The sequence below is a fragment of the Anolis sagrei genome, chromosome 1 (genome assembly GCF_037176765.1).
Source record: "Anolis sagrei isolate rAnoSag1 chromosome 1, rAnoSag1.mat, whole genome shotgun sequence".
Lineage (NCBI taxonomy): Eukaryota > Metazoa > Chordata > Lepidosauria > Squamata > Dactyloidae > Anolis > Anolis sagrei.
The window spans coordinates 339,321,985-339,348,195 of NC_090021.1; the positions used below are offsets into that span (position 1 = coordinate 339,321,985).

Below are 26,211 nucleotides of genomic sequence, written 5' to 3' on the forward strand. Positions count from 1 at the left end.
ACACTTCACGAAGAAAACTCCAGGTCTCCCAGGGAACACAGCCTTGGAAGAAAAATACATACAACAACAAAGGTTATTTGTGTGAGTCCACAAAGGTTTATTTTTAATGAAAAAATACTGAAAAGTGTGCCACAGTGTCCATAGCTCCTTTTGGAATAGTACAAAGATATGTCGTCTGAGGAATAAAGCTGTTTTTAACACTGTAGAAAAGAAATGTGGTTCTTTAACGTACGTCTTCTCGACCCCAAACGGGAGAAAAACAGAACAAAACAAAAAACAACGGAGGAGAGAGGAACCGTAGAAAAAAGGACACGGACTGGAGTAAAACAAAGCGACAGTGAGTCGGAGGTAAAAAATAAATTATAATTACAGTATCTCAAAGTATTTGCTTCATGCCTGCTTTCCAGTTTTAGTATCTGGTGGAGTGTTGTGGTGTTAGCACACGCTTTGTTTGAGCCTGCTGCCTTCCTGAGAGGAGTAATCCCAATGGACTCAGGAGGAGCAGACTTTGGTCAGAAAGGTGAGACCCATTTTGCCGTCTAGGTCATCATGGAACATGGCTGTTTTAGGAGTGTGGGGATTTTTCTTAGAACGAAAACAAATTCCGTTCAGGAGGACTAACCTCTGCGCTTGGACAAAAAAATTAACTCGGTTAAACAATAGTTGTGGTTAATTTGTAACAGTGCCAACCCTACCGTGGATGCCGAAACAACTGCCTCTGGTCTGTTCGTCCGCCGCCGACCGAGCGGGAACCGAGAGCCGTTCTTTCAAGAAGGCCTCAACTGGCAGAGGACTGGAAACGCGCCTCGAAGAGCAAACAATCTCAGAAGGAAGAGATCCAGACATGCATTTAAACCTGAAACCACCGTGCCTCGGAAACAGACCGCTCCGTGCCTGCCGCTGGCCAAGTGTCATCCTCCCCCCTCGCCTCCCCCTCCCCTCCCTCCCCCCCACCCCCCAAGCTAAAATCAAACAGAGTCTAAGTGGGGCTTGATGCCGTCCTCCTCTTGCTCCTGCTTGTACATGAAGGTGAGGAGGAAGAGGGCAATGTCCATAGAAGACCAGTAAGCGGTGTGCGAGGTGACGGCAGACCAGTACCGGCTCTCCACCAGGCCTTCCCTGAGCTCAAAGTCAATCCTGTGCTCTAGCTCCACTGCGGAGGGAAGAGAGAAGGACAGGTCAGCATCCAAGGCTTTGCAAATGAACAATACCATTCCCAGCGAGGAAACCCGTGGCCAGCATTATAATGTTATTTATTTACAGTATTTGTATACCGCTTTTCTCACCCCGAGGGGGACTCAAAGCGGTTTACACATAAGCAATGGCAAAAATTCAATGCCAGTACAAACAATTACAATTATTGTCGAAGGCTTTCATGGCTGGAATCACTAGGTTCTTGTGGGTTTTTTTGGGCTGTATGGCCATGTTCTAGAGGCATTTTCTCCTGACGTTTCGCCTGCATCTATGGCAAGCATCTTCACTACCTCTGAGGATGCTTGCCATAGATGCAGGTGAAACATCAGGAGAAAATGCCTCTAGAACATGGCCATACAGCCCAAAAAACCCCACAAGAACCTAATTACAATTATACACTACAGTTAGACATAAATTAAATTTAAAAATATATCCATGAGCAATAAAACAATAATTAAAACAATAAAACAGTCTCGTCTATCGGATTGCCGTTCCAGTCATTGTCTTTCCGAAATGCTGCATACATTTACTTCTACTGCCCAAAGGCAGTAGGTCCCAAAACCATGATTTTATTTCTTTTCTAAAAGCCAGGAGGGAGTGGATCTTACCCCCCCCTCCATAGGCGGGGGGGCCACAGCCGAGAAGGCCCTGTCTCTCGTCCCCGCCAGGCGCATCTGTGATGTTGACGGGAGCGAGAGCAGGGCCTCCCCGGATGATCTTAGATTACGAGGTGGGACATAGGGGTGGATGCGTTCGGACAAGTAAGCTGGGCCAGAACCATATAGAGATTTATAGGTCAAAACCAGCACTTTGAATTGGGCTCAGAGATGGACCGGCAGCCAGTGGAGCTGGTGTAGCGGGGGGTGGTATGTTTTATTTTTATACCTGTCCACCATCTCCCCTATTTATTTATTTACAGTATTTATATTCCGTCCTTCTCACCCCGCAGGGGACTCAGGGCGGATTACAGGGAACATATACATGGCAAACATTCAATGCCATAGACACACAATACATATAGGCAGACACACAGAGGCTATTTAACATTCCAGCTTTTTTTCATGAGGGTATTCTGGCCACCAGAGGAGCTGTTGCTATACCGTCCATTGGTGACACTGATGAAGTACTTCCTCATTCTTTGCATGCTTACTGGAGATTTTTATGGCCTCGTAAATTAGCCTCCCCGCATAAGCGGTATCTAAATTTCCTACTTGACAGATGCAACTGTCTTTTGGGCTGCAAAGGTCGACAGCAAGCTACACAAATTGGTCGGAAGCTCACTCCGACCCGGGCTTGCTTCGAACTCATGACCTTTTAGTCAGTAGTGATCTTAATGCAGCTGACTTAATGTATCATTGGTGAAGTTCAGAATCCTCTTTGATAGTTGGTGAACTATAAATCCCAGCAACCGCAACTCCCAAATAACAAAATCAATCCCAACCTCACCAGTATTCAAATTTGGCCATACAGGATATTTGTGCCAAATTTGGTCCAGTGAACAAAAATACAACAGTAGCAAAATTACAGTTATGAAGTAGCAACGAAAATAATGTTATGGTTGGGGGTCACCACAACTTGAGAACCTGTATTAAGGGGTTGTGGAATTAGGAAGGTTGAGAAACACTACTCTACCACATTCCTTTTTTTATCAAGCAGTCAAGGGCAAACGTTGGACCTTCAGCTGTTTTGGACATAATCTCCCCCATTCCTAATAGTCTACTGGCTGGAGGGAGGGCCTAAGTTTGTGGTCATTTGGAGACTATGGAAAAATTAGCAAGTCATAAAAACAAGAGTTACTAAATCTTGGCAAGAGAATGGCTAAATGAACTGCAACTAAAGCCTACCATTCCACTATAATTCCTCTCTTTTACAGGCATTTTGGAAGCCAACTGGGTTTGCCTGAGGATATGTGGATTTTTTTTGAAGCTGCTTTGTGTCACTACTATGGGAGAAAGACAGCATACACATGCAACAAATAGGTAAACAAATAAATTTCTTAGTGCAGTGGTTCTCAACCTGTGGGTCCCCAGGTGTTTTGGGGCTACAGCTCCCAGAAATCCCAGCCAGTTTACCAGCTGTTAGGATTTTTGGGAGTTGAAGGCCAAAACATCTGGGGACCCACAGGTTGAGAACTACTGTCTTAGAGGTACATTTTTTTTTTATCCTCAGGGCCTTCCACACATCTCAGAAAGATGCTCTCGCTCCCTCCCCTCCCAGCTGCTCCAAATCAGGCCTTCCCTTTCCCAGTTGATTAATAAAGTTGGGATTCCTAAAACAAGCTCCTGTTTTCTTAAGAGTCAAATAATTGCAATTGGGTAAAGTCCAGCAAACATATGGACCTCAGGCCTCCTCTACTACCCAAATGACGCATTTTACCCTCAGAAGACCATCACTGTTGTTCAGAAAAGAGGGTTTCATGGCTGGAAAAACATTTAAATGGTTGTGAGGGCAGCAAATGGAGTCAAAAGGGACCTCAATGGCCATTTAGTCCAACCCCTGGCCAGTCCAGTAATGTATATGGGCATGTTTAGCATGAAGAAAAGAAGGCTGAGAGGAGATATAGAATCATAGAATCAAAGAGTTGGAAGAGACCTCATGGGCCATCCAGTCCAATCTCCTGCCAAGAAGCAGGAATATTGCATTCAAGTCATCCCTGACAGATGGCCATCCAGCCTCTGTTTAAAAGCTTCCAAAGAAGGAGCCTCCACCACACTCCGGGGCAGAGAGTTCCACTGCTGAACGGCTCTCACAGTCAGGAAGTTCTTCCTAATGTTCAGATGGAATCTCCTCTCTTGTAGTTTGAAGCCATTGTTCCACGTCCTAGTCTCCAAGGAAGCAGAAAACAAGCTTGCTCCCTCCTCCCTGTGGCTTCCTCTCACATATTTATACATGGCTATCATATCTCCTCTCAGCCTTCTCTTCTTCAGGTTAAACATGCCCAGCTCCTTAAGCCGCTCCTCATAGGGCTTGTTCTCCAGACCCTTGATCATTTTAGCCGCCCTCCTCTGGACACATTCCAGCTTGTCAATATCTCTCTTGAATTGTGGTGCCCAGAATTGGACACAATATTCCAGATGTGGTCTAACCAAAACAGAATAGAGCATGGGGAGCATGACTTTCCTAGATCTAGACACTATGCTCCTATTGATGCAGGCCAAAATCCCATTGGCTTTTTTTGCTGCCACATCACATTGTTGGCTCATGTTTAACTTGTTGTCCATGAGGACTCCAAGATCTTTGGAGTCCTCATGGACAACACGTACTGCTCTCGAGCCAGGCATCCCCCATTCTACATTATACATGATAGCCATGTATAAATATGTGAGAGGAAGCCACAGGGAGGAGGGAGCAAGCTTGTTTTCTGCTTCCCTGGAGACTAGGACGTGATGGAACAATGGCTTCAAACTACATTTGAACATGAGGAAGAACTTCCTGACATGAGGAAGAACTTCCTGACTGTGAGAGCCGTTCAGCAGTGGAACTCTCTGCCCCAGAGTGTGGTGGAGGCTCCTTCTTTGGAAGCTTTTAAACAGAGGCTGGATGGCCATCTGTCAGGGGTGATTTGAATGCAATATTCCTGCTTCTTGGCAGAATGGGGTTGGACTGGATGGCCCATGAGGTCTCTTCCAACTCTTGGATTCTATGATTCTATAGTTGAAGTATTTCTGAGAAGTGAGCATCCAAACTCTGTTGAAAGACTTAAACTGTCCTTCTTTCAGAGTGAAAGGTAAAGCCAAGACTGGCAACGTGGAGGTTGCCAGACCAAACAGCTTGCTTACATGTTGGGTCCAGGAAGCCGGAGCTGCTATGGGGGAAGGTCTGCGTCCCGATCGTTGTTTGGTTCACGGTGGACTTCTTCTCCTCTACTTCGGTCCCTTCTTTGCCTGGTTCCAGTCCCTGCGCAGTGGGAGCAGTGGCGCGCCCAAATCTCGAGAAGAGCATCCCTCCGAGACCTTTGCCAATGCTGGCAGCACCTGCATTTGGGAAGCACCACACAAGAGGAATTGCAGTTCTGCAAGCGGAAACAGCTCATAGAACCTCCACATGAGGATCCATGCACAACTGGAGCTAAAAATAAGAACTCCAATTGCCTTTGTAGTTTCTTGATGGTCCTGCCAGACTGTTTTTCTGCACCTCTAATAGGCATTATTCTTTTCCAGAAAAAAGCACCCACATTTTTGCTGTACCCAAAACCCCCCCCAAAACAATGAATTTTTTATAAAAGGGTGGTGCAGAGCCCTGAGCGCAAGGCAGGTGAAAAATGGCCCTTGGACCTTCCTGGTTGACCTTATTTTTATTATTGGTTGTACCTTGGGAAGGCAGACTTGGCCACGGTGGTGCACGCTCTCATTACATCTAGGATAGACTACTGCAACGCACTCTACGTGGGGTTGCCTTTGAAGACTGCTCGTAAGCTTCAAATAGTCCAACAAGAGGCAGCCAGGTTAATAACTGGGGCGGCGTACAGGGAGCATACAACTCCCATGTTGTGCCAGCTCGAGTGGCTGCCAGTTTGCTACCAGGCACAATTCAAAGTGCTGGCTTTGGCCTATAAAGCCCTAAATGGCCCTGGCCCAAATTTATTTTATTTATTATTTATTTCGAGCTTTTGTAACCCAGTCTTCTCGACCTCCGAAGAGGGACTCAGGCCGTCTAACAGCAGAGGGTTAAAATGCAATAAGATAAACCACAGTAAACATCATAATACAATAGTACATAAATACATTAAAATACAGTTATACAATTTACAAAAGGTCAGTTCGTCAGAATAAATCATAAATTCATCGCCATCCGCCTGTGTGGTCTGCAGTTATTGACTCAGTCATCATTCTGCAAATGCAGTATTTCAAAGTCATGTTTTTACCAGCTTTCTAAAAGTCAGGAGGGAAGGGGCAGATCTAATCTCCATCGGGAGGGAGTTCCAGAGCTGAGGGGCCACCAACGAGAAGGCCCTGTCCCTTGTTCCCACCAATCGCGATTGCGAAGGAGGTGGGACCGAGAGCAGGGCCCCTCCAAAAGATCCAAATTACCTGTCCAAACACATCTCCCCCTATGAACCATTGTGGAGATTAAGATCCTCCAGGGAGGCCTTTCTTTCCGTCCTGCCATTGTCACAGGCACGATTGGTGGGGACGAGAGACAGGGCCTTCTTGGTGATTGCTCCCCAGCTATGGAACTCCCTTCCTGATGAAATCAGGTTGGCACCCTCCCTCCTGTCCTTTAGAAGGATGGTAAAAACTTGGCTGTGGGACCAAGCTTTCAGGACAGGGCAATAAAGTGGCAATAGGAAAGATGACCAGGCCAATGATTTTACGTGGATGACTAGGACAGTTTTAAATGGTGTATATGCTGTGCTCCGCCCTGAGTCCCCCTTCGGAGTGAGAAGGGTGAAATATAAATGTTTAAAATAAATAAATAATAAATAAATATTTTGTCGAAGGTTTTCATGGCCAGAACCACTGGGTTGTTGTAGTAGGTTTTTTTCGGGCTATATGGCCATGGTCTAGAGGCATTCTCTCCTGACATTTCGCCTGAATCTATGGCAAGCATCCTCAGAGGTAAGTGACCTCTGAGGATGCTTGCCATAGATGCAGGCGAAACGTCAGGAGAGAATGCCTCTAGACCATGGCCATATAGCCCGAAAAAACCTACAACAACCCAAATAAATCTTTGATGCTGGCTGCATTTTCTTGCTTTGAATATTAACTCCAATGGCTGTGTGGATATTCTCCCATCTCTCCCCCATCCATTCCAGTACTAACAGCATTACTAAGCAACCTGAGTAAACTACCTCTTGTGATGTTGACAAGCTGGAATGTGTCCAGAGGAGGGCAACTAAAATGATCAAGGGTCTGGAGAACAAGCCCTATGAGGAGCGGCTTAGGGAACTGGGCATGTTTAGCCTGAAGAAGAGAAGGCTGAGAGGAGATATGATAGCCATGTATAAATATGTGAGAGGAAGCCACAGGGAGGAGGGAGCAAGCTTGTTTTCTGCTTCCTTGGAGACTAGGACGCAATGGGACAATGGCTTCAAACTACAAGAGAGGAGATTCCATCTGAACATTAGGAAGAACTTCCTGACTGTGAGAGCCGTTCAGCAGTGGAACTCTCTGCCCCGGAGTGTGGTGGAGGCTCCTTCTTTGGAAGCTTTTAAACAGAGGCTGGATGGCCATTTGTCAGGGGTGATTTGAATGCAATATTCCTGCTTCTTGGCAGAATGGGGTTGGACTGGATGGCCCATGAGGTCTCTTCCAACTCTTTGATTCTATGATTCTATGTATAGATATCTAAAAATGGCAAGAAACCTTCACTTTTAACAAATCTAAAAACTCAAATGTAAGAAGGAACTTGGCCTTTTTTCTGACTCTGCTGCCCTCCTGTGGATGGAGCTGGAGCCACAAAATATAGCTGGAATGCTTTCAAACTACCTGCACTGGGGGGTCATTTCTGACTTTCTCCTCTCATTATATTTCCAGGTATTCAACATTAAAATGAAAACACTGAATATATCCCTATTAAAAGCTTTGGGTCTGAATCTTGTTGCTTCTTAAAGTGTATGTGTACAAGGTTTTCATTGTTTTAGTCTTTTCTGAGGTTTTGTTTACTTAACACCCTTTCATCCCACTGTAAATTACGCCACTGTGTTTTTAAATCTGGAATTGTTTTAAACTGTTTGATGTTGTTTCAGTAGAATGCCACCCTGAGAACCCACATTGAGCTGGCAGGTTGTACCACCAGAGGTTGAATGTTCATGTGGTCAGCAGGTGACCTGTGCCTGTGCTTTCTCAAGCGGTCATCTGTGAACCCACACACAGCGGGTAGTCTGTGCCTTTGCAACCATTTTTGGCAGAAGCCTTTCCAATTCCCAAATGCATTGTGGAAACACAGTAAGAATAAACAAGGACGAGACACTGGGGAGGGTGTGTGAGTTTACAGATGGCGACTAACAGGTGAACAACCTCTTTGTTCTGAGACTTTCACTTGTTATTGTTGTGTGCCTTGAAGTTGTTTCTGACTTATCCTGACCCCATCATGGGGCTTCACTGGCAAGAAGGAGCCCCCGGTGGCGCAGTGGGTTAAACCCCTGTGCTGGCAGGACTGAGGACTGACAGGTCACAGGTTCGAATCCGCAGAGAGGCAGATGAGCTCCCTCTATCAGCTCCAGCTCCTCATGCGGGGACATGAGAGAAGCCTCCCACAAGGATGATAAAACATCAAATCATCCAGGTGTCCCCCCTGGGCAATGTCCTTGCAGACGGCCAATTCTCCCACACCAGAAGCAACTTGCAGTTTCTCAAGTTGTTCCTGACATGACAAAAAAAAAAAAAAAAAAAAAAAAGCTAGCAAGAACTGCTCACAGGTGGTTTGCCTTTGGCTTCCTCTGAGGATGAGAGAGTACAATGAAAACACTCCTGACAGAAGAAGACACCAGATGTGATAGACTAGAAGTATTTACTCGAGTCTAATGTGCCATTGAATCTAATGCGCACCTCAATTTTCAAAACACTGAAACGAAAAAAAGTATTTGCTACCAAATGTAATGCACTCTTTGTAATTTGGCTATTAAAACTGCTTTCTGCTTTAAAATCCTTCTTTAAAAACATCTGTGTTGGAACACCAAAGCTTTCTGCAATGGAAAAGCAACCTTGGAATGCATCTATGCTGTAGAATGAATGCACTTTAACTGCCTTAGTTCAATGCCATGGAATCATGGGGACGGTAGTTTTGCAAGACCTTGAGCCTTTCCCGCCAAAGAGCGTGGATGCCTCACCAAACTACAATCCCAGGATTACATAGCTGTGAGCCCAGGCCATTAAATTGGAGATGACATTCCTCAAACTGAAGCTCCAGCTGCTCCTGGAGCAGCTTTCCCTATTGCTTTGGCTCAGAACTAAGATGTCCACATTACCCAAATCTAATGCTCACCTTAATTTTTGCAAGATAATTTAGCCAAAAAAGGTGAGCGTTAGATTCTAGTAAATACAGTACATATATTTTCAGAGCATGAGGACATGCATACATAACTGGAGAGCTCAACTAGTAAGAGAGATAAGATAGCTACATATAAACACAAGCTGTCAAGGTTTCAAATATAGTTACCCATTATACTTGCTTTGCCTATGTTTGTAATGGACTCCCCATAGTGCCGCCGTGCCATGACAGGGGACGTCGTGGGGCTGGGTAACGTCGGGAGAGCTTCACTCTCCGGGGCTGAGGTAGAATCTTTTGCCGGGTTGAGGAGACTTGGCTTCATGTGTTCGTAAGGTAGAGGGTTCGTGGTGTTGTACCAGTGGATCTGGACAGGAGAAATGTTGCTATAATGCTTCAGAATTAAAGGTTCTAGTCTATAGGCCTGCAAGTAAAAAAACCAGAAAGATGTCTTAGATGATAAGGCAAAAAATAATTTATTTCATGTTACCCCATTCTTTCTTGCTAGACAGATACTTACACTCTCCTTTTGAAGTTAGGAAACAGCTAATCACCTCCCAACAAAAGATTCCCCCAGCCAAACCTTGAAACTGCTAGGCTATTAAATGCTAATCAAGCTGGCCAATTGTAACATTCACAACTACCTCAAACTGACAAGGTCTCTTTCTCCCTCCCCGGACATTCCATTGTCATCACTACTGTGATTGCGTTTATTGGAATGTTTATTTTATTTTACTTTTTAAAATGTCATCTTGATAATATTGTTGTTGTCTGTTGTATATGCTTTGATTTTATTGCTGTATTATGTTGTACGGGCTTGGCCCCATGTAAGCTACTCCGAGTCCCCATCGGGGAGATGGTGGCGGGGTAGAAATAAAGATTATTATTATTATTATTATTATTATTATTATTATTATTATTATTATTATTATTATTATATAAACCCCATTTTCCTAGTTTCCAACAGACCTCACAACCGTTCTTGTGGGTTTTTTCGGGCTATATGGCCATGTTCTAGAGGCATTTCTCCTGACGTTTTGCCTGCATCTATGGCAAGCATCCTCAGAGGTGAGGTCCAGAGGTGAGGACCTCACCTCTGAGGATGCTTGCCATAGATGCAGGCGAAACGTCAGGAGAAATGCCTCTAGAACATGGCCATATAGCCTGAAAAAACCCACAAGAACTGAGTGATTCCAGCCATGAAAGCCTTCGACAATACATAGACCTCACAACCTCTGAGGATGCCTGCCATAGATGCAGGCGAAACGTCAGGAGAGAATGCTTCTGTAGCATGGACATACAGCCCAGAAAACTCACGACAACTTATTTCCTATACTAATAGTTCAGGTTTTCAGCGTGACATAGAATAACAACAATAATAATAACAATAACAACACTTTATTTATACCCCGCTACCATCTCCCCAGGGGACTCGGTGTGGCTTACATGAGGCTGAGCCCAAAATACAACAATACAAGCAATAACAACAACAATACAAGCAATTAAAAACAACAAAACAATAAAGCAATAACATAAGCATTATCAATAGGACAGCACACTTTAAAATCTATGGGTAGGCCAAATGTAGTTAAAATTAAAAATAATGCTGGACATGGACGAAAAAGTGATGGTGGAAACATACAAACAGACCTAAAACAATATAAAGTGCTTTGGAGGACAACGTACTATGGGATCATTATTTTGGGAAGGCACACTGGAACAACCACATCTTCAAGCTCCTCCTAAAGACTGCCAGAGTTGGGGCACGCCTGATGTCCTTAGGAAGTGAGTTCCAGAGTCGAGGGGCCACCACCGAAGTAGGCCCTCTCTCTCGTCCCCACCAATCGCGCTTGCGATGCAGGTAGGAGCGAGAGCAGTGCCTCTCCAGATGATCAAAGAGATCATGTGGGTTCATATACAGAGATGTGGTCACGAAGGTAGGCGGGTCCCAAACCGTTCAGGGCTTTGTAGGTGAGAACCTGCACCTTGAATTGGGTCCGGAAAATGAATGGCAGCCAGTGGAGCTCCTTAAACAGGAGGGTTGACCGCTCCCTGTAAGGAGCCCCGGTTAACAACCTGGCTGCTGCCCGTTGGATCATCTGGAATTTCCGAGCCGTTTTCAAGGGCAGCCCCACATAGAGTGCATTACAGTAATCCAGTCTAGAGGTGACTAAGGCATGGACCACCCTGGTCAGATCCACCTTCATGAGGTACGGGTGACATATTCAACAGAGACAAGGAATCGTAGTGGTCGGATGATCCTTGCTTCCCAAATTATTGTTGTAGTCATTGGTGTACTAAAAATGAGGATGGACCAAGGAAATGTTTCTAGACAGACCTATATTTGGCATTTTAAAAATCACTACCTAATATTCGGAAAAATCCAAAGAAACTTTGCTACAGAATTTTCCTAATCATAAGAGCTAATGACACTGCATTTACTATCTTTGAAGTTTTATGAAACATAATTTTCCACCAAACACCTAACAGCCTTTGGAAAACATCAGAACTATTCAGTATTTGCCACATTCTGCAACCAATTTCCACACAGCTGGAAAAGGGCAGGGCAAGGAATCAGAAGAAGGTCTTGGAAGAAAAACTAAGGCGTGAAGAAACACACCGCCATTTCTAGAGCAGACAGACTACTTTCACTCTTGCTGACATCTGCCTTGCGCTATGCTACTCTGCTGCTGAGTATGCATGCCCAGTGTGGAACACATCTCACCACACTAAAACAGTAAATGTGGCTCTTAGTGAGACATGCCGCATTATCACAGGGTGTCTGCGCCCTACACCACTGGAGAAATTATACTGCTTAGCTGGTATTGTACAACCTGACATCCGCCGGGAAGTAGCAGCCAATAGTGAAAGGACCAAGGCAGAGACATCACTCCAGCTCATCCCCTGTTTGGGTATCAGCCAGCACGTCAACGACTTAAATCTAGAAGTAGTTTTGTAAGATCTAGAGAGACACTCGCTGGAACACCTCAGCAAGCGAGAGTCCAAAAGTGGCAGGCTCAAACTCAGAACCTCAATCCATGGCTGATACCAAATGAGAGACTCCCCCCTGGGCACACAGAAGATTGGACGACTTGGAAGGCGCTGAACAGACTGCGCTCTGGCACAAGATGCAGAGCCAACCTCAAGAAATGGGGCTACAAAGTGGAATCCACGACATGCGAGTGTGGAGAAGAGCAAACCACTGACCACCTGCTGCGATGCAACCTGAGCCCTGCCACATGCACAAGGGAGGACCTTCTTGCAGCAACACCAGAAGCACTCCAAGTGGCCAGATACTGGTCAAAGGACATTTAATCAACTACCAAACTTGCAAATTTTGTGTTTTGTCTGTCTGTCTGTTTGTTTTGTTCTGTTAGAAATGTAATATAATTGACTGGTTGCCCTGACACGACAAATAAATACCCTTTCTATTCCTGAGCAAAGGAGACACATAATTTTGTCACTTTGCAGCTGGCTGTGTTAACTGGGTGGTACCATGCAATAGAACCAAAAATGCACACATTCACAAAGATCATGGACAAGCAAACTAACAAAAATAGAAATGCACAGCACTCCTGCTACAATTTTGAAAATCCCAAAGGCAGCCTCCCACCTGGAACAGGATGGGAAGGCCAAATGTTGACCCTCACGTCCCACTCACTGTCAATCACAGGAAGGAATGGGCTGTGAACTCTCCTACATATAGGTCTCTCTTCCTCCCAACAGGAGGCAGCTCTGCCACATGATGTGACATGCTCGCACACCCCTGTGTCCACACAGGCGGTCTGGGTGACCTCCTCAGGCATATGGTCATTAACCATCTTCCGTAATCTGTTATTTAGCAAAACTCTCAAGCAAGGCCAGGACTTCAGATCTGAGTGCACATGAGGTGGAAAATCTAACCACAAGGTGCCCCACCTGCAAGAAAGGGCTCAAGCTACTATGACATTCTGGCATGAGATACATGGACCATATTCCACAACCTGTTATCTAGCAATAATCCCAAGCACGGCCAGATCTGAGTGCCAATGCAAGCAGTGGTTCAATCCACTGTGACATTCCCCCTTGGAATCCTGGCCAAAATGAAAGGAGGTGGGTTCTGCAATGATCCCAGGCATGGACTTCAACTCCCTGCTGGTTGTTAGGAATTGTGAGAGCTGAAGTCCAAAACACCTGAAGGGCCAAAGTTTGCCCATGCCCGAGCAATCCCTTTATTTCTCTATGAAGGGAGATGTTGTTGTTCATTCGTTCAGTCGTTTCTGACTGTTCGTGACCTCATGGACCAGCCCATGCCAGAGCTCCCTGTCAACCGTCACCACCCCCAGCTCCTTCAAGGTCAACCCAGTCACTTCAAGGATCCCATCCATCCATCTTGCCCTTGGTTGGCCCCTCTTCCTTTTTCCTTCCTTTTCCTCCAGCATCATTGTCTTCTCTAAGCTTTTCTTTCTTCTCATGATGTGGGCAATGTACTTCACCTTGGCCTCTACTATCCATCCCTCCAATGAGCAGTCGGGCTTTATTTCCTGAAGTATGGACAGGTTGATCTTCTGGTGGTCCAAGGCAGTCTGAGAACTTTCCTCCAACACCACGGTTCAAAAGCATCTCTCTTCCTTCACTCAGTCTTCCTTATAGTCCAGCTCTCACATCCGTAGGTGACTATGGGGAATACCATTGCTTTAACTATGCGGATCTTCCTTGCCAGTGTGATGTCTCTATTCTTTACTATTTTATCAAGGTTAGTCATTGCTCTCCTCCCAAGAAGTAAGCGTCTCCTGATTTCCTGGCTGCAGTCTGCACCTGCAGTAATCTTTGCACCTAGAAATACAAAGTCTGTCACGGCCTCCACGTTTTCTCCCTCTATTTGCCAGTTATCAATCATTCTTGTTGCCATAATCTTGTTTTTTTATGTTTAGCTGCAACCCAGCTTTTGCAGTTTCTTCTTTCACCTTGGTAAGAAGGCTCCTCAGCTCCTCCTCGCTTTGAGCCATCAAAGTGGTATCATCTGCATATCGAAGGTTGTTAATGTTTCTTCCAGCAATTTTTTATGAAGGGAAATAGTTTGTAATAATAAATAATAATACACTTTATTTATATTCTGCTTTATCTTCCTGGAGGGACTCAGAGTGGATTACAATATACATATGAAACACACATTCAATACCTTTTACACACAGTGAACAACGACATACAACACAGACAAAGGTAAAGGCCTTCCCCCTTTTTCCATCTCTGGCATCTGGAATATTCAATTCCGGCCATGGGGAGGTACTCTTGTTCAATTTTTCCATGCTGTTGTCCATATTTATTTATTTATTTCACAGTTTTCTATACCGAGCTTCTCAACCTCATTGAGGGACTCATCCCGGTTTCCAGCCATAAAAAACATATACACTCATTAAAATATCATATATCACAATTACAAAAACAACTTTAAAAACACTATATATAAAACTACAGTGGTCAGTCGTCCTATTAAGATGGATCTACATCAACTTCCATCCAGGGTCCTCATTCATCGAAGGCCTGACTCCACAGCCACGTCTTCACCCATAGACATCTCTGACTGTGGGGCCAACATGTCTGCATATCTATATGGGGCACCCTTTTACTTTCCCACCAATTAGGCCTTCCCAATTTACCTATTGATCTATTTGCATTGCATGCTTTTGAACTATGAGGTTGGCAGAAGCCAGGGCTGACAGTTGGGAGCTTACTCCCACTCGCGGCTTCGAACTGCCAACCTTCCATCAGATTTCCTGCAGATAGCAGTTTAACCTACTGTGCTACATCGGTCAAAGCAATCCCTTTGCTCCTCTGCAGCTTGTACAGAGAGAAGAACACCTGGATGGATGGGACTCGTCTGCCTACAACTCCGTTGCTGCCGATTTTGCCCCAAGGTAAGGCCAGTACTATGAGGGGAAGGTTGGTTACTTCACTAACACTTACCACTGGGTCTGTTGGATGAAAAATGTTTAGCAACCGGTTACAAATAGTTCTGGGAAGAATGTGATCTTGACTTCCGCTGTTCCCCGGGCGGATGCCGCGCAAGGCCAAAAACACTGCTAAGGGAGATCCCATGCAGAAAAAGTTTTCAACCTAAGGAGACATTTAGTTTGATATTAATACACAGTGAAAATACAGGAATATCAACATGAATGTAAATCCAAGGCATAAGAAACCTGAACACAAGGCAGGTTTAAACCAAACATTGGTTCCTCTGAAGACACAATCTGAGCACACAATCTCAGTTGCCCTCATATATAGTCAAAAACCCATGCCTTTTCCCTTGAGAAGACTCAGGAGGAACCCTCTTGTCAATTAATCTATGAGAGCGGCGCCTCTCCCCAGCCAGATGTCTTTGTTGTCAAATCTGACTCCTTCTATCGAAAGAGGCATCCCCAATTAAAAAATTCTTTGGGTTGTTGTAGGTTTTTTCAGGCTGTATGGACATGGTCTAGAGGCATTCTCTCCTGACGTTTCACCTGCATCTATGGCAAGCACCCTCAGAGGTAGTGAGGTCTGTTGGAACTAGGGAAAAGGGTTTATATATCTGTGGAATGACCAAGGGGGGCAAAGAACTCTTGTCTGCTGGAGCTAGGTGTGAATGTTTCAACTGACCACCTTGATTAGCATATAATGACTTGAGAGTGCCTAGAGCAAACCTTTCATGGTTTCCTCCAGCATTTTATTTGAGAACACAGAAATGCTGGACCACTCTCACAACCACCATGTCAGACTACACAGAGAAGCCACTGAAATACACAAGCATGTGGACAAGTTCAACAGGAGGAAACCATGAAAATGAACAAAATCTGGCTAAAAGTATTAAAAAACTCTAAAATTACAACAACAGAGAGGAAACTAAGAAGGACATCTAATCACCTCTCAACAAAAGTTTGCTCTAGGCACTGTCAAGCCATTATATGCTAATCAAGGTGGTCAGTTGAAACATTCACACCTAGCTCCAGCAGACAAGAGTTCTTTGTCCCACCCTGGTCATTCCACAGATATATAAACCCTTTGTCCTAGTTCCAACAGACCTCACTACCTCTGAGGGTGCTTGCCATAGATGCAGGCGAAACGTCAGGAGAGAATGCCTCTAAACCATGGCCATACAACCCAAAAAAACCTATAACAACCCAGTTATTCCGGCCATGAAAGCCTTCGACAAAACATTCTTTTCACATTCCGACCTTGACTCCCTTGGGAAACCGAACACAAGACTGTCAGCCTCTTTCTCTGTCTGTACTGGCACATCTATTGCAGACTTGACCATCTCAGAATCCTCAGCTTCATCATGACTAACAACACTCTCTTGCCCAAAATCCCCATTTCCAGACCCCTGTGGGCCCCAGGATCTTGGGCATTAGGCACTGAAACCTCAGACAATGGAACAAGTGCAGGCTGAACCACTACAGCTGCATACATTGGCTATAAGAAGATGGCACTCACTAGAAAAAATAATGCATGGTATGGTAGAAGCAGTAGGAAAAGGAGGAAGACCAACCCTGAGAAGGTCTAAACTGGATGAGATTTGTGTAACTGAGGTGAAGGTAGAGCCTGGAAAAGAACTGAAATCTCATTCGCTCCTAAACTCAGCTATGAGCCAGAAAGGGCATTTCTATCATACCTTAAATTTTAAGGCAGGCGTCTTAGCTATGGTGGAGGTCTTCAGTCCATGCAATCTCTCTTCTATTTCCTTCAATCTAAAAAAATAAAATTAAAAAGTACACATGCATGACAAATATCCCACTGGTTGTTTAAGAGCTCTTTATATACGTTAGTGTAATATTCAAAAACAACTACAAGGGGTATTTTTTAAGTAAGGTCTGTTTTGTTGTAGACACTAGTAGTTCCCGCGCATACCGCAACGAGCGTGTGTGTCATGTACCGGCATGGCTCGGGAACAACTGTGCTCAGTTTCCACTCTGTAGCTAACCTGTACGGTTCTGTTCTGTGCTTTAAAAATGTTTAAGACTATCAACTCACCCTCCGCATGTGAGGTTCGCTCAGTGATACGGTTTTTGTCAGCAAGGAACCTGCCTGCTGCAGAAATTCATCGACAGATTTGTGAAGTGTACGGTGAGACTGTTATGAGTGAAAGCAAAGTGCGTAAGTGGGTACGACAATTCAAAGATGGCCGTGACAACGTCCATGATGAGGACCGCTCCGGTCGCCCTTCTTTGATTACAGTGAACTCTTGGTTATCGGAGCAGGCGGCAAGTTTTTATGGAGAGGGTATTTTAAAATTGGTTCAGAGGTATGATAAGTGTTTGAACAAACTTGGCAACTATGTCGAAAAATAGAGTGAAGTATGTACTTTCAGAAAATAAATTTACTTTTTTTGAAATAAACTTTCATTGTATACTTATGTTCCAACGAACCTTACTTAAAAATACCCCTTGTATTATTATTATTACAGCAATACCACCACATTTGAAGTGTTAGGTGCACAGGATCCTAGTAAAAGTGGTGAAATTGTGAATATGAATACAAATAGCTGGTTTTCTAATCTGAGGCATTTCTAGGTCCTCCACAGGCATGTAGCCGCGGGGGGGGGGGGGGGGCTGTAGGTGCTTCAGCCCCCCCCCCCCCCCAAATTCTCATGGTGGTCCGCGAAAAGGCCTTACTGGTACATTATTTAAACTGTTTTGTTTATTAATATCATGATCTGATCACCATTCTCAATATATCCCATATGTATGGGGATATTGGGGTAACGATACAAAAGGTTTGCTAGAGTAGACCCTCTTTCACCCAGACTCAGCACCCCCCCCCCCCCCCCGAATCAAACTCAGACCTGGTCCTCCAGTTTGATTCTATGGCCACTTTCCAGTGGAATCACGCTACAGGACCTTGAAATGTGCTACAGGGAGAGTGTCCAAACTAACTGAATCTGTATAAGGTTTGGTAAGTTTTGTACATGGTTTCGCTTCTACCAATCTCACAAGCTCATCTTGTGGGCACAAGGGAGAGAGACTTCTCTCCTGTGGCCCCCCAACTTTGGAACTCTTTACCTGGGGAGATCAGGAAAGCCCCTTCACGGGAAACATTTAAAAAGAACCTCAAAACCTGGCTTTTTCGCTGCGCCTTTGGCGAGTAGGTGATGCACAGCATGATATTTTACACCCCCTCAACGTTTTCGGCTATGGAGTTCGTGCCCTTCAAATAGGATGTTCTGTCCCACAACTCTGTGTGTTTTATGAGTTCCATTTAAACGTCCTGCTCCTATTTTATCTCATCATAGTCTGTTAATTGTCTTTTATTCAGAATATGTGGCCCGCCCATTGTCATCTCTATCGTGATTGTGTCTATTGGAATTTTTATTTTATTTTATTATTACTATTATTTTATTATTATTATTTTAATGTCATTTTGATAATGTTGTTGTTGTCTGTTGTATATGCTTTGATATTATTGCTGTATTATGTATTATGTATTTCATTTATTTATTTATTTCGGGCACTTCTACCCCGCCCTTCTCAACCCCCAGAGGGGGGGACTCAGGGCGGCTTACAACCGGCACAATTTGATGCCAACAATTCAACAGATAAAATACATAACAGCAATAGCCACAATAGTTAAAAACAATCAATTAATACAGTAACAACTAAAAAGCCACTCTAGTGGCCAAACGTTCACCAAGTTCTAAAATCTGTAAGTCCATTCAGCATTACCATAGTCCTTTCCAAATTCTGGTCATCATTACCTTGTCAGTCTGCCAGATTACCCAAAGGCCTGGTTCCATATCCATGTTTTCAGCTTCCTTTTTAAGGAGAGGAGGGATGTTGATGACCTAATTTCCCCGGGGAAATTCCACAGGTGAGGGGCCACCACTGAGAAGGCCCTGTCCCTCATCCCTACCAGCCTCACTTGTGATAGAGGCGGGGCCGAGAGCAGAGCCTCCCCAGAAGATCTTAAACTCCGACGTGGGACATAGAAGGAGATACGTTCGAACAGGTACGCTGGGCCAGAGCCGTATAGGATTTTATAGGTCAAAACCAGCACTTTGAATTGTGCTCGGAACTGGATCGGCAGCCAGTGGAGCTGACATAACAGAGGGGTGGTATGTTCCCTGTATGACGCTCCGGTGATTAACCTAGCTGCTGCCCGTTGGACTAACTGAAGTATCTGAACAGTTTTCAAAGGCAACCCCACGTAGAGCGCGTTGCTGGTAGTCTGGGCTTGGCCCCATGTAAGCCGCTCCGAGTCCCCATTGGGGAGATGATGGCGGGGTAGGAATAAAGATGATGATGATGATTATTATTATTATTATGTAACTGCACAGTGGCTATGGATAGGAAGGTGCTCCAAAGGGTCACCACTTCTGTACAGAGAATCATGGGTTGTCCTCTCCCCTCTTCAGAAGAACTGTATAGGTCCCATAGCCTAAAGAAAACTCAGAGCATTTTTAAGGATCCATCTCACCCAGCACTTTCTCTTTTTTTGAATTACCACCATCTGGTAGATGGTACAGGGTGACAAAGGCAAGAACACACAGACTGAGAGACAGCTTTTATCCCAGAGCTGTAACTATATTGAACTCCATGGCTTTGCATTGATGTCACATTGGGAGGTGATGTGGAGGGGTGGGAATGTGAAGAGATGGGTATTGTTTTGCGATGTGTGCTAGGGAAAGCATTTAATTTCGTTGTACAATGCACAATGACAATAAAGTTATTCTATTCTAATGAGAGGAAGTCTTGAAAAAAACTCAATACAATTAAAACAACACAGTTCTTGAAAGTCCTTGAAAAAAGAATAAAGTATTTGCCTGCTGACAGAAGCAATGAGGAGGCCATTCTAGGTTTCATAGCTCAGGGCAGGCATGGGCAGACTTTGGCCCTTCAGGTGTTTTGGACTTCAGCTTCTACAATTTCTGACAGCCTATGGCTGGTAGGAGATGTAGGAGTTGAAATCCAATACACCTGGAGAGCTGAAGGTTGCCCATGCCTGGTGTATGCAGAAAACTGGGAAAGATGAACTGCTGCAGGAGTTAATCTGCTCTCAAAGGAAATCCCCAGCCCATCCCCTGAAATTGTAAAGGACAACACAGGTACATAAGCTCAAGCTTGAACTTCAGGAAAAAAAATGCTCCAGAAAGTTCTGATTTCGTATATATGTTTACACACACTACATTAAAAAAACAACAACCCTTTTACCGTTGTTTGGTTAAGTAGAACTCTTCTAGCAAATGCTGCTCCTCGTAGCTCATCCACGTATCCTCAAGGTCATCGTATTCCTTCTCAAGCAACTGTTCATAGAGTCTGACCGGATTCCACCCTGTCATAATGTCGTAGGTGATGACACACCCCAAGGAATGTGACACGATGGACACTTTTCCTCCCTTTTCCGTGAACTCTGGATTCCGAGAACAAAAAAGGCTGTACAAACGGTTCAGCTCCTGTTGAAGCCCTTTTACAAGCTGTTCAAAAAAAAGATGGAGGGAATTGGAGAGAGGGTTGAGAGAAAGCACATTTCTGATTTATTTATCATGTCAGGAGCGAACCAAAGAGTTGCATTGTATTTAAAACAAACAAACAAACAAACAAAACACCCCCACAAAGTTTGCAAACTTGGCATTCTATTAAATGTCCTTTGACCAGAAGCTGGCCACTTGGAGTGCCTCTGTTGTTGCTTTAAGAAGGTCCTCCATTGTGCATGTGGCAGGGCTCAGGTTGTGTTGTAGTAACCTGTCTGTGGTTTGCTCTTCTCCACACTTGCATGTCATGGAGCACATTTCTGATATTTTGCATATTGTTGAGGAGCTTGAGAACGCTTTGAAATGTGCTCGGTAGCGAACTGGCAGCCAGCAGAGCTGACATAACATGGGTATAGAGCAAGGGTCCTCAAACTAAGGCCCGGGGGCCAGATGCAGCCCTCCAAGGTCATTTACCCTGCCCTCGCTCAGGGGCAACCTAAGTCTGAAACGACTCGAAAGCAAACAACAACAACAATCCTATCTCAAAAGCAGGCCCACACTTCTCATTGAAATACTGATAAGTTTATATTTGTTAAAATTGTTCTTCATTTTAAATATTGTATTGTTTTAAGTGTCTTTTGCACTACAAATAAGATATGTGCAGTGTGAATAGGAATTCATGTTTTTTTTCAAATTATAATCCGACCCTCCAACAGTTTGAGAGACTGTGACCTGGCCCTAGAATCATAGAATCAAAGAGTTGGAAGAGACCTCCTGGGCCATCCAGTCCAACCCCATTCTGCCAAGAAGCAGGAATGTTGCATTCAAAGCACCCCTGACAGATGGCCATCCAGCCTGTTTAAAAGCTTCCAAAGAAGGAGCCTCCACCACACTCCGGGGCAGAGAGTTCCACTGCTGAATGGCTGTCACAGTCAGGAAGTTCTTCCTCATGTTCAGATGGAATCTCCTCTCTTGAAGTTTGAAGCCATTGTTCCCTTGCGTCCAGGGATGCAGAAAACAAGCTTGCTCCCTCCTCCCTGTGGCTTCTCTCTCACATATATATCATATCTCCTCTCAGCCTTCTCTTCTTCAGGCTAAACATGCCCAGCTCCTTAAGCCGCTCCTCATAGGGCTTGTTCTCCAGATCCTTGATCATTTTAGTCGTCCTCCTCTGGACACATTCCAGCTTGTCAATATCTCTCTTGAATTTTGGTGTCCAGAATTGGACACAATATTCCAGGTGTGGTCTAACCAAAGCGGAATAGAGGGGTAGCATTACTTCCCTAGATCTAGGCACTATGCTCCCTCTGTTTAAAAAGTTTGAGGACCCCTGGTATAGAGCATAGGTAGGATGACTTTCCTGGATCTAGACTCCTATTTATGCAGGCCAAAATCCCATTGACCTTTTTAGCTGCTGCATGACATTGTTGGCTCATGTTTAACTTGTTGTCCACGAGGACTCCAAGATCGTTATCACATGTACTGCTACTGAACTAGGCATCTCCTATTTTGAAGCTTTGCATTTCATTTTTTTCTGCCTAAGTGGAGGATCTTGCATTTGTTTTACTTGTACGATGTCATGTACACTGGTGATGCTTTATACATAAATAATGATGTTGATAATAATAATCTGGCACAGAAATAAAAGAGGCAGCATACTGCATCGCCCAGCGGGTGGCAGCAGGAGTAGCTCAGAGCCGCAGACTCATTGTCCGCTGTGCATTTCTTTGCTGCAACCAACAATTGCTTCTCAGTTGGGGGAAAATAAAACACTGCGATCTCATGATCTACAAAGTGCTCCTTGGCCCACTTTCTTGACCCCTGCGTTGGCTCCATTAAGCAACGTTTTAAAATACTCCTGCGTCAGCAGAATAGCAGTTGTGACTGCTGTCCTGAAACCTCTGGGAAGTTTGCATAATGTAAATGGAGTTTCTTAGGATGCCTCAAGTCACGTGAGGCTGTTGGATTGTGAAAGCTAGATATGCTTTACTCTAATTACTTCTTGAAACTGCCTCTTGTGGTTCTGAATCCCAGGGTCTATCTATATTTTATTTTATTTTTTATTATTTTTTATTTTATATATTATTTATATTTATATTATTATTTATATATCATTTATTTTTATTTTATAAATAAAAAAAATAAAACCTCGCAATCGAAAGTGTATACAGGACCAACTAGGTTTTGCTTTTTTCCTACGCAAGAGAACTGAAGACCAATCCCTGTTTTGAGATTTAGAAACATCACTATGTTTAAATAAGGACACCCAGCCTGGCCATACTTGAAAGCACACCCTTAAAGACTCATACATACCTCGTCTCTGTAGAGGGGGCTTGTGTAATACATTATGTCCATTGCACTGCTGTTAAGCATATCTCTTAAGCCACGGACTTTATCTGGAGTAATAGAGTCAACAGTATCTAAGGTAAAGACAGGAGACACAAGTGTTTGACTGAGGTGTGATAAAACTTTAGAACGTGCTTAAAACCAACAGTTCAAGATAGCATGAGTACACATTCTTAGGAACAAACCACTCTGGGACCAAAGAAATCTCACAAGTGCTGAGATAAAAAGTCAAGCAAGTTATTTACTCCCCCCACCTCCAAGTGGTTTTTAAATTACCATCCAGGAAAACTCCAGTTATTTGCTCAGGAAGAAGGTCAGCAACAAAAGACCATCTATTCTAGAAGGCAGGCAGACAACCTGATCACTGGGTTGTTGTAGGTTTTTTCGGGCTATATAGCCATGGTCTAGAGGCATTCTCTCCTGACGTTTCACCTGCATCTATGGCAAGCATCCTCAGAGGTAGTGAGGATGCTTGCCATAGATGCAGGCGAAACGTCAGGAGAGAATGCCTCTAGACCATGGCCATATAACCCGAAAAAACCTACAACATGAAAACATTCGACAATACATTGAACCTGCCCACTATTCCCAATCTTTCTCTCCTATTTTTAATCTCAGTTAGGTGTTGTGTGCTTATTAGTTATTTAGTTATTTATTTATATCCTGTTTTTCTCCCACAGGTAGGACTCAAAGCAGCAAACAAATGGTGAAAAACAAAAACTACATGATACAAAAACACAACATCATCCCGCAACCCAAACATATAAACAATAAACCAACACACTGCATAAACACATTACCAAAACCATATAAAATAAGTATTAAAATAACAACATTTATCATTATCATTGAAAATCCCAGGGCCTCAGGCTACTGAGGTTGCCCTAAAAACATTGTACTAGAAAGTCTTGAAGCTCCAAATTTTTGGCTGTGTGAGCCTCGCCTGACCAAAATAGCCTGATTATTGTGGGTTGTTGGGCAAGGCCTGCATAACGATCCAGCCCGATGTACTACCAAATTATAACGAATCGCACCGCTGCTCCTTCAAATTATAATGATCCGTGGGGAAAAATAGGGAACTCTATTCGATAATAAAAGTCCCAATGCTGCTTTACTAAAATTATAATGACCACACAGCAGCCTACCAAATTATGACACCACTCCAGATTAGCTCATCAAAATTATAGAGGGAGAATAGTTGTTGGACCAACTGTCTATTTAACAGTTAGGAACTGGGAACCACTGGAACTGAGACTTTAAAAATGATGATTCTTTAAAAGGTTTCCGCTGCCACCATATTACTAAAGAACAGGCTGAGGTACTATTGAGAGGTTGTTTAGTAACTCTCTGTGTTACTCCAGTTTCCTTAGAGGCTGGTAAAAAGCTGACTTGAATAACACTTTTACCACTCACACTGAGGCTAATGTAAGTTGATAAAAATAACAAGAACTTTATTTGAACAGATTTGGATATTTCAGGTACAAATGCTTGATGGTTTCAGTAAAAATCTGGCATACAAAGCTTGTGGTTACGTTTGAGATCTTAAAAACTTCCAGGTTACAAGTCTTAAAGTTTCCACACAGAAAATTACTTCAGGAAATGAATCTCTGAAAGTAACTCCCACAAAAATCTCCCTTAGGAATCTAGCCAAAACCGGAACTAGCCTTCCTTAAGGATGTTGTGGCTTCGCCAGGCCCACTCTCTTAGGCCTAAGCTAGCCTGCCAAGCTAAGGGATTCATCACAGCCTGCTTCCATAAAAAGGTTTCAACCTGGGAGTGACAGGCAAATAAAGACGGGACCGAACACACCTCTTTGGGGAGGGCGTTCCAGAGCTGTGGGGCCACCACTGAGAAGGCCCCCTCTCTCTCGTTCCCATCCACCGTACTTGTGACAGTGGTGGGACCGAGAGAAGGGCCTCTTCTGATGATCTCAGGGCTTGTGATAGGAGGAGAAGCGGTCCCCCAAGTTTAGTGCAATGGATAGCACTAAAAGACCCCATGCTAACTGAGAGAAGAACCCAGAAAATGACCAGGAAGCCTTTAGTAATACACAGAGGCCCCCTGGCAGGTGAGATGGAAAAGTCAACTTGAAAGAAGGAAGTCTATAAGCTACCGTCAGATATATGATGAAGATCACTATTTTCCAAATAGAAGCATCGTTGATCTGGTAGCTCAAATAAATGTCTTCAACCAAAAAAGTACCTCCATCAAGTGCAAGTTTGGATCTCCATTCAACTGGAAGGAACTCAACGTGCGTTGCATGGTTGGAAAAATATTTATCTTCTATTTTCCTTGCAGTATCTCGCATCCTAGAAAATTGGGGATAACAGCATACATTTGAATAAATTATCTCTTTGCTGAATTGTTCAAGCATGCTCAGTACATTAAGAGTAGGTTGCTGTGAGTTTTCTGGGTTGTATGGCCATGTTCCAAAAGCATTCTCTCCTGATGTTTTGCCCACATCTATGGCAGGCATCCTCAGAGGTTGAGGGGTCTGTTGGAAACTATGCAAGTGAGGTTTATAGATCTGTGGAATGTTCACAGATCTATAAACCCTTGTCTACTTGAGGCAGGTGTGAATGTTGCAAATGGCCACCTTAATTAGCCTTTAATGGCCTTGCAGCTTCAAAATCCTGTTGGTTGCTGTGTTCTTAAACACTATGCTGTGTCCAGGTTGGTTCATTGGGTGCTCTGCTATGGCTGACTTCTCCGGCTGAATTAGTCTGCAGTGCCTTTTATGTTCCTTGATCCGTGTTTGGGCAATGCTGCTGCGTTTGGTGGTCCCTATGTAGCTGCATGGACTACGTCAGGAGAGAATGCTTCTGGAACATGGTCATACAACCCGGAAAACACACAGCAACCCAGTGATTTCGGCCATGAAAGCCTCCCACAACAGATTTAAGAGTGCGTTCTGATTATTGAGACCATTTTAGAAGTAAAGACACTACAAAGAACAGTTTTTTCCCCAATCTTGTTGTTCTGTGCCTTCAAGTGCTTTCTGATCTATGGCAACTAGAAGGCGATCTTATAACATTTTTTTTCATTGCATGATTTGCTCAGAAGAAGTTTACTATTGCCTTCCTCTGAGGCTGGGTCTGTATGGCTTGGTCAAGGTCACCTAGTAGGTTTCATGGCCAAGTGGAAATCTCAATCCTGATTTCCAGAACTGTAGTCCTACACTCAAACGACTAACTATGCTAACGCTCTTGGGTCTTCCACATTCTTCCTTCTTTACTGCATCATGCTTCTTTGGTACCAGTGACCATTGTTTCCATGACTAGTTTGTTACAAGCAGGTGTGGCCTATGACACAGTCATGAG

At 44.1% G+C, this 26,211-nt stretch overlaps 1 protein-coding gene across 2 annotated transcripts in view; it reads right to left on the reverse strand.

Moving 5' to 3' along the window:
- Nucleotides 1-956: 956 nt before the first annotated feature.
- DDHD1 (DDHD domain containing 1) overlaps nt 957-26,211 on the reverse strand; it is a 65,038-nt gene continuing 39,783 nt past the window's right edge. For both annotated transcript variants that reach the window (XM_060753129.2, XM_060753138.2), the window contains 8 exons: nt 25,094-25,200; nt 22,859-22,965; nt 20,286-20,548; nt 16,754-16,829; nt 15,070-15,219; nt 9,295-9,547; nt 4,974-5,168; nt 957-1,153 (listed from right to left, as the gene is read on the reverse strand). In XM_060753129.2, coding sequence (XP_060609112.2) covers nt 969-1,153; nt 4,974-5,168; nt 9,295-9,547; nt 15,070-15,219; nt 16,754-16,829; nt 20,286-20,548; nt 22,859-22,965; nt 25,094-25,200 — 1,336 coding nt within the window. In that variant the 3' untranslated portion in view covers nt 957-968. The remainder of the gene's footprint in view (nt 1,154-4,973; nt 5,169-9,294; nt 9,548-15,069; nt 15,220-16,753; nt 16,830-20,285; nt 20,549-22,858; nt 22,966-25,093; nt 25,201-26,211) is intronic.